The sequence below is a fragment of the Sapajus apella genome, unplaced genomic scaffold, assembly GCF_009761245.1.
Source record: "Sapajus apella isolate SASKATOON/1434 unplaced genomic scaffold, GSC_monkey_1.0 scaffold2419, whole genome shotgun sequence".
Lineage (NCBI taxonomy): Eukaryota > Metazoa > Chordata > Mammalia > Primates > Cebidae > Sapajus > Sapajus apella.
Genome location: NW_022439345.1, coordinates 722 through 9794, shown reverse-complemented (window position 1 = coordinate 9794; position 9073 = coordinate 722). Strand labels below are relative to the sequence as shown.

The 9073-nt window shown below is 45.0% G+C and overlaps 1 protein-coding gene across 4 annotated transcripts; it reads left to right on the top strand.

Moving 5' to 3' along the window:
• Positions 1-240: 240 nt before the first annotated feature.
• Positions 241-8871, top strand: GLRX2 (glutaredoxin 2). Of its 4 annotated transcripts, none has more exons than XM_032273240.1 (4): positions 241-389; positions 4481-4544; positions 7588-7764; positions 8587-8871. In XM_032273240.1, the coding sequence occupies exons 1-4, from the start codon at positions 289-291 to the stop codon at positions 8719-8721; spliced, it is 477 nt and encodes a 158-aa protein (XP_032129131.1). In that variant the 5' UTR covers positions 241-288; the 3' UTR covers positions 8722-8871. The 4 variants fall into 4 exon arrangements, with proteins under 4 accessions (XP_032129131.1, XP_032129133.1, XP_032129132.1 ...); XM_032273242.1 differs by lacking the exon at positions 241-389 and adding an exon at positions 488-591; XM_032273241.1 differs by lacking the exon at positions 241-389 and adding an exon at positions 2713-2731.
• Positions 8872-9073: the final 202 nt, after the last annotated feature.

Here is a 9073-nt window from a genome sequence, read left to right as displayed (position 1 = left end):
GCGGGGCCGGGCAGCCCGGGGGGCGGGGTGGGGCGGGGCCGGGCAGCCCGGGGGGCGGGGTGGGGCGGGGCCGGGCAGCCCGGGGGGCGGGGTGGGGCGGGGCCGGGCAGCCCGGGGGGCGGGGTGGGGCGGGGCCGGGCAGCCCGGGGGGCGGGGTGGGGCGGGGCCGGGCAGCCCGGGGGGCGGGGTGAGGCGGGGCCGGGCAGCCCGGGGGGCGGGGCGGGCCCCAGGTCCGCGGTGCAGGGTCTGCGAGGTAGGTCCCCGAGCGCGTGGCTCCGCCATCTGACCATGCTCCTGCGCCGCGCGGCGCTGGCGGGGACCCGGCTGGTTCGGAGCCGGAGCGGCCGGGCTGGCTGGCCTGACGGGGCGGCGGAAGCGGCGGCCTCTGGGTACGGGGCCGGGGGCGGGAGCGGCCGGCGTGGCGCGCAGGCCTCGCGGGGGAGGCGGTGGGCGAGGCGGGCTGGCGCGTGGCCGCCGCAGCGGCGCGGAGGGAAGGGCGCTCTCGGCGGCTGAGCGGCTTCGGGAGCCGGTGACTCGCGGTGAAGACGCGGGGCTCGCGTTCGCCGAGGCCGTCCCCCTGTGAACTGCGGGGTGAAGTACGGGACGCGCGGGTCACTGGAATTCCCCTTAAAGAGCCAGGGATTCTCCAGTGTGTCCAGATACTGCCCTGCACGCCGGAGGAACCCGGCAGCTTCCCGGGGTTGTTTCTTTCCGAGGGGCCCGCGGGCGTGTGTGCGGAACTCGGCCACCTCCTGCCGGAAGTCCAGGCGGCCGTCCTGCTGCGCTGCGGCGCCTTTACGACAGGGCTGGGGGGCTGGGGGGGCTTGACATGGCTGGGGGGGCTGGGGGAGCTGGGGGGCTAGGGAGCTGAGGGGCTGACGGGGCTGGGGAGCTGGGGGGGCTGAGGGGCTGACGGGGCTGGGGGGCTGGGGGGGCTGAGGGGCTGACGGGGCTGGGGGGCTGACGGGGCTGGGGGGGCTGGGGGAGCTGGGGGGGCTGGGGGGCTGAGGGGCTGAGGGGCTGCCGCCCCTGGCGAGGCCGGGGATGCTGATTTCCGGACACGTCCTCCTTTGGAATATCCGCGGGCTGGGGACCCGCAGTGGAAGGGACCCGCGGCTGTGCTGCCCACGCCCGCGCGAGTCCCCGACAGTCCTGCCGGAGAGTCTGTCTCCCTGTCTACTTGATCTGGAAACCCTGCCAGTTTTGCAAGGTTGACTTTCCCGACCTAGCTAGAGAGCCCTCGTGAAGGCGGGAATCACAGGATAAGTATTTGACAGCTCTTTGAGGCCCCGCAGAGGGGGAGAGCACCTGGCCTGCTGAGCGCACAGTAGGCGCTTCATAAACGTGCCATGCCTAGGTCTTCCTCCGTGGGGAAAGGAAATGCTTATTGTGCGCTTTCTTCCTCCGTGCTTGTCTTCATAGTTCTCGACAGTTTTTACCAAGGTCAACTAGAAATGGAAGGGAAAGGGTGCCTTCCAGAGCCGCTTTTAATTGGCAGGGAAGGGTGTAATATTTCCCTACCTCCTCTCACCACCCAAGAAAACATTCTCTCGTAGTCTGGTGGAGCGCCTGCATCAGTAGTAAATGCTGTAGTGGATGGTCTGGGCATGACATTTTAACCGCTGGACCTGAGATGAAAAGGACTTGTTTTCTTAGTTGCTAAACCAAATACAGCTTGCTGATTTATTCCACCACTGCTCCTCCTTAGGTCTAGTCCAGCGCTGCCTAACCTTTTCTGATTTAGGCTTCAGGAGCTCAACTTCCTTTCATCCTAAAAGCTTCACCCTCCTCTCAAGTTGGCTGCTGTCTCCTAGTTCCCTCTCCTAACCCCTTCCTGAGTTAAGCACACAGAGGACTTGGGGGGGTGGGGGGATGTGCTTTAAAGGATTCCTTGCTAATCTATTAGGAAGCAAGGAATAATAGATTGTAAACATTGTGTGGGTTATAATGTTTAGTTGCTGTCTCCCTTCTTTGCTATAACTGAACACACTGATGTTTGTTGTAGCCTCCTCACTCTAAGGGTGCAGATATCATAATAATTCCCCCTTACCCGTGGTGGACACGTTCCAAGACCCCAGTGGATGCCTAAAACCTCGGATAGAACTGAACCCTGTACATGCCATTTTTCCTATACATACATGCCTATGATAAAGCTTAATTTATAAATTAGGCAAAGTAAGAGCTTAACAGTAATGAAAGAACAATCATTTAAATAGCAAAATGCTCTTTCAAGGAATTCCTGGCTGAATCTTCTCATAGGCCCAGTGCTTTTTGGCATAACACATTACTGTCTGTTGGAACACGTTTTATGTTTTTGTCTCCACAAATTTAATACCTTTTCAACTAAGCACTTACACATTGGCTGTAACTTGCAGTTTGAAGTGTGACATCAAAACTACCATGAATTTCTTTTTACTTCGTTAAAATTGCGCCGATAGAAGATCCATCTTACCCTGGATCTTAGCAAGCTCAGCATGTGATTAGCTTTTTCTTAAGTGGAGAACTTCTCATCCTTTCACTCAAAGGAAGCACTTTAAGGCTTCTCTTTGATATATCTGAATTGCCAGCATCACTGCTATAGTGGTTTGAGGCCGTTGCTTATTTATTTATTTTTGAGACGGAGTTTCAGTCTTTTTGGGGCCATTATTAAGTAAAATAAGGGTTATTTGAATACAAGAATCACCATGCTGTGGCAGTCGATCTGGTCACCAAGACAGCTGCTGACTAAAGGGTGGGGAGCTTATACAGTCCATATGCTGGACAATGGGAGGATTCGCACCCTGGCGGGGAGGAAGCTAGATGGCTCAAGATTTTATCATGCTACTTAGAACTTAAAACTTATGAACTGTTTTCTTCTGGAATTTTCCACATAATATTTTTGGACCACAGCTGACCATGGATAACTGAAACAGTGGATGAGGGTGGATACTGCATAGGGCAGCTGTTCATTATCCAAGGATGAGATGTACTGGAAAAAGCTATTTAGAGTGGATTCACTTAAAACAAGACTAATATTTCAGGCCAGGCACAGTGGCTCACTTCAGTAATCCTAGCACTTTGGGAGGCTGACGTAAGTGGATCATCTGAGGTTAGGAGTTCGAGACCAGCCTGGCCAGCATGCTGAAATCCCGTCTCTACTAAAAATACAAAAAATTAGCCGGGTGTGGTGGTAATACACACCTATGGTCTCAGCTTCTCGGGAGTCTGGGGCAGGAGAATTGCTTGAACCCGGGAAGTGGAGGTTGCAGTCAGGCGCCGAGATCATGCCACTGCACTCCAGGCTAGGAGACAGAGCAAGACTCCATCTAAAAAAAAAAAAAGACTAATAGTTCATGCTCTCCAATTTAAAAAGTTTTGCTTGGGACCTTTGCAAAAATTAAACATTATGAAAAGTAGCTTACTTTTATATTTAAGAACATTTAAATTTTAAATGCAGTATTTAAATGCAGTGAATGCAGTATTGATTTGAAGGCAGAATATTTGAGTTTTATAACATAATCATAAGAATAATAGTTATTTAAATATTTGAAATTTCAAAAATTCTACTCTCCTTCTTCAGATATTTGAGTAATTCTCTTTTGAAGCATCCATTATATCTCATAATCTTGTTGTAAAATTTGTAATTTTACTCTGCAGTTTGAATCATGGTGTTTGATATTGTTCCAACAGTGCAGTAGGATCTGGGTGACCCAAGAAAGATGAGTGAATGGAGAAGGAAAGATTCCAGCGATAAACAGATTTGATGATGATAAACTGGTTGAGTTTTTTTTTTTTTTAAGTGATTATTTTTCCTGACAATGAATGCTTCCTTTTACATTCCTTTTACAAGTTCCCAACAGCTATTTTTCAGATAATAAATACTGAGATAATGAGAGGTCCAGTATTCAGGAAATAGTAGTAGTAATGTCAGGCGCTGTTGAGCATTTACTGTGTGGAAGGCCCTGTTCTGCTTTCTGCATATGAATTAATTTAATCTGCACAAAATCCTTTGATAGGTACAAGTGATTATTGTTTCTGCTTTGCAGACTAGGAAATTTGGAGTTACAGCCCATTGTGGTTGAGATTCCCTAGCTTCCTTAAAACTCTTTGCAGGTTCCCTGCTTCACGGAGTGTTCATAGAGTTTGGGCATGTTTTATTAAAAAAGTAGAAACTATAATTTTAACCTCAGGTCATACGGTGTAGGATGGAATATTTGAAATTTGCTGGTCATAAATAACAATGTGTGAAGCTTTAAACACAGTAAATATGATTTTATCAAATAATTAAGGGCATTGGGAAGCTAGTTAGATATGCACACAGGTCTTTGTGGTTTTAGAAAAACAAATACTTTGTAAATTGACATTTTATACTGATAAGTAATTTTTTTTTTCTATTTTGTAAGTTTGGCTATATTTGTGTATAAGTTTTTTTCAGATAGAACTCGTGATAAATTATCTTTAATGCTTAATAAACTACATGGTCCTTTTAAATTCCTTTTAGGATGGAGAGCAACACATCCTCATCTTTGGAGAATTTAGCAACGGCACCTCTGAACCAGATCCAAGTGAGTGATGCGGGAGATGATGGAAAACTTATCTCTGTGGAAAAATAATTGTTCCTTACATATTTAATATGCTTATTCAATATCCAAGCTTGAGATAGTTCAGCAAATGAATTAAGAAATTAATATTTATGTTAAAATCTGCTGCGAAAATTATCCCTGTGACTAAGAAGTCCTAGATCATTTTGGTAATTAAAATGTATGAGGTTTATTCTTAATGAAGTCTTCACACCCTCTAAGTTGGATAACGCGGTTGGCTGCTCGTTTTCATCATACCCACCTGAGGTCCAGTGCTGATACCAGTCAAGCTGCCCTTAGCTAGGAATCCTATTTGATTTGGGCCTGGGTTAACAGTATTCTTTGTTAGTACAGAATCGAGTAGTATCCAGTAGTTATTTTATAACCCATCCTCTCAGGGATACTGTATACTCTTCTTTTCCTCTTTTACTGAGAACCTTTGTTAACTCTGCCTCTTGCATGCATGTTTTTCTTCCCTTGGAGACTACAAGACATACCCATTTTTTCCTCTCTTGCTTACCACCCACTAGTACCACAAACAAAAAATCTCTGCCTTTAGTCGATTTGTCTAAACTCCTAGCTGTTGACTATAACATTAATGCTCGAACCCTATTGTGAAGGAATTGCTTTTTTTTTTTTTTTTTTTGAGGAGGATCTCGCTCTGTCGCCCAGGCGGGCACACAGTGGCGCAATCTCAGCTCACTGCAACCTCCACCTCCTGGGTTCAAGCAGTTCTCCTGCCTCAGCTTCCCTAGTAGCTGGGGATTACAGGTGCCCGCCACCACACGCAACTAATTTTTGTATTTTAGTAGAGACAGGGTTTCACCACATTGGCCAGGCTGGTCTCCAACTCTTGACCTCAAGCAAATTACCTGCCTTAGCCTCCCAAAGTGCTGGGAATTCAGGCATGAGCCACCGTGCCTGGCTTGAATTGCCTCCTTTAAAGTAAAAATTCAACATTATGGAATATATAGCAAGGGTGAGCTTAAGAAAAATTGGGAAGAGGGATCTAGAAACCCTAACACTGTCATCTTTAGTTTCAGCTCACTTTGGAATCTCTTCATCAGTGTCTAATACATGTAAGAGCCCTCGAAGCTCATCTCTCCCTACATGATGGCGTCAGTGTGTTTGTGATGTGAGGCCGCATGGTGGAGGGAAGAGCACTGGCTTTGGTGCTGTGCCAAGGCTGGGTCAAATCCCAGTATCGTGAACCACTCAGCCTTAGTTTTGTCCTCTGTAAGATGAACTCGTTAATACTAATCTCTGGTATGGCAGGCCCTTCCTGGGATGAACTTTGATATTAAATATTAGGAGTAAACGCAAGGGAAGCATAAAAATAGACTAACTTGCAGATAGCTGGGCTAAAACTCAGGACCCTTCTGACACCCAAGGGTGGTAGAACTCCTGAAGCATGGACCTTATACTGTCTGGTTTTTGGCCTTCATCTTGACGGTGCTGCTCACTACCCACCACAAAAGAACACCCTCGACAGGCCGGCACAGTGGCTCATGTCTATAATCCCAGCACTTTGGAAGGCCAAGGCAGGTGGATTACTTGAGCCTAGGAGTTCAACACCAGCTTGGGCAACATGGTGAAACCCTGTCTCTACAAAAAAATCCAGGTGTGGTGACACGTCTATAATCCCACACACTTGGCAGGCTGAGGTGGGAACATCACCTGAGCTTGGGAGTTTAAGGCTCCAGTGAGCTGAGATTGCACCACTGCGCTCTAGCCTTGGTGACAGAGTGAGACACTGTCTCAAAAAAAACCAAAAACCTAGACAAATGTCTGGGTGCTATATCTATCCATTCAAAATCTTCGAAAGACCCAGGCATTCATATGTTTAGAAACAAAAAGGAAAACTTCACAGGCTGTGTTGATCCACAGCAGAGCCTCAGAGCCATTGTGGTACAGGCCTGGAGAGTGGTTTCCAAAGCAGGCCGATACAATCATTATCCATAGCAGTTTTTAAAAAACACAGTTTTCAACCTGTTCCCCAACCTCATTGAATTAGCATTTCTGGAAGTAGCTTTTCCTGAACTAACAGTACAAGAATACCTTATCAATAGAATAATGATAGCTTTCGTACTATAAAGTTATATAGGAAGGGATAGAAGAAGAGGAGTGAGCCTTACATTTTAAAAAGAAATCATATACCATTACTTACCATTGAAAGAATGGTAAGGAGTTAACTCCTGAATACCTACTGAATATTTGAAAAGAAGTACAATGTTTTGGGGTTTTTGTTTTGTTTTTTTGAGACAGAATCTACCCACTTAAGTGTTCCCCAGGCTGGAGTGCAGTGGTGTGATCTTGACTCACTGCAACTTCCACCTCCCAGGTTCAAGCGATTCTCCTGCCTCAGCCTCCTGAGTAGCTGGGATTACAGGCATGCGCCACCATGCCCGGCTACTTTTGTGTTTTTAGTGGAGATTGAGTTTCATCATTTTGGCCAGGCTGGTCTCGAACTCCTGACCTCAAGTGATCTGCCCGCCTTGGCCTCCCACAGTGCTGGGATTACAGGTATGAGCCACTGTACCCCGCTGAAAAAGGAGTATAATGGAGTTTAAGTATCTAGACTACAGAGCCAGATTTGCCTGGGTCTAATCCCAGCTCTTCCATGTATTAGCTGAGAACCATGAACAAATTGTCGATCTTCCTCTGTACCTCACTGTTGTCATCTGTGAAGTGGGGACAGTAATAGGACCTACCTCAGGATTGTAGTGAGGTTTAAATAATCCAGTGAAGATAAAAGTGTGGAGAACAGTACCTGGCACACAGAAATGTTTGCTGTATATGAATTGGCTATGATTATTATTTAATGTTATTGCTCTGTGCCAGGTACTTTTTAATAACATTGCTTTGAAATGAAAAATACCCTCCATCTATAGAAGAGAAAAAATAGATAATGCTGAGTTTGAGCCCTGAATCATGAGACACCAAATCCATACTCTTTCCATTATATCCTAATTTCTTTCCAAAAGGTAATGTCTAGAATTAAAATGATTTTTTTGTGGTTTTATTTCAGGAAACAATTTCCGATAATTGTGTGGTGATTTTCTCAAAAACATCCTGTTCTTACTGTACAATGGCAAAAAAGCTTTTCCATGACATGAATGTTAACTATAAAGTGGTGGAATTGGACCTGCTTGAATATGGAAACCAGTTTCAAGATGCTCTTTACAAAATGACTGGTGAAAGAACTGTGAGTATATCCTCGGTGGTACTGATCCTCTGTAATAGGTTGTGAACTGGGTCACCTGGAGCCTAGACCCTTGTGTTAGGAAAATGAGCCAGGCATTCTCTGACGATAGATAGAGCAGCTGCGGATCTAGGAGCCAGATTCCTAGAATAGGAAACGGCAGAGTTGATTGGTTTATTTTTATTCTATATGTGTGTTTTGATTGGGGATGGCAAGTAGTGTCATTTGAGTGCTTGTCTATGGATCTTTGAGTTCCTCTTGGAGCTCTTGCGAGATAAAAGTATTCTTCCTCCCTTTCCTTGGGCAGTACAAGGTTGGTCTTCAATTACTTTTCTAATAGGAGTGCTTTAGTGTTCCATGTTTTTAGATTCTTGAAATTTGCAGATTTTTCCATAATATGCATAATCAGAAAAATATAGTGTTGCCACTTTCAAGTTTAATGGAGGAAGTTTATAGTGCACTCTTTCCCTTCAGTAAACAAATATAAGAAATAACTAAATATTATTAGTTTATCTGCTTTAGTTTATCTTTTACATACCATAGTGATTAGGAAGGGTTTTAGAATCAGATTGTCTTGGATTTTAATCCCAGTCTCATTTACCATCATTAGGATTTTGCTCAGGTTCCTCTGCCTCATTTTCCTCCAGAATAGGGCTAAAAACAATAGCTACTTCAAAGGGTAAATATTTTAAGATTTTATTTGTGAAAGAACTTAGTTTGGTGCCTGGCTCATAAAAGTACCCAGAGTTCAAATGTCTACTATGTGAAATGATCTTAGTTCTGATGCTAGAGTGAAGCCTAACTCATCTTTTGTTTGTCCAACAGGTTCCAAGAATATTTGTCAATGGTACCTTTATTGGAGGTGCAACTGACACTCATAGGCTTCATAAAGAAGGAAAATTGCTCCCACTAGTTCATCAGTGTTATTTAAAAAAAAGTAAGAGGAAAGAATTTCAGTGATGTTGATACTAATAAGTTTGCCAATATTCAGTGTCAGTTGATGATGCCCAATAATGTCTTTTAAATGTCTGAGGATGTTTTTAAGTATATGCATTGTCTTCCTAAAGAAGATGTAAAAATAATGAACAATAAATTGCAGTGGATGCCTCATCTTCCCACTTGCCAATTCTTGAGAATAAGGGATGTTATTGAAACAATGAAAGGTTGGATAAGGAAATAATGTATTTTATTAGGAATTTAGGTATGAATTTTACAACCAAGAATTAGAAGGTATGCATTTGGAATTCTTTATTCCCTATTCAGGAATTAACTCTTTATCTTCGATAGCTTTTAAGTGGTCAGGACTAATGTA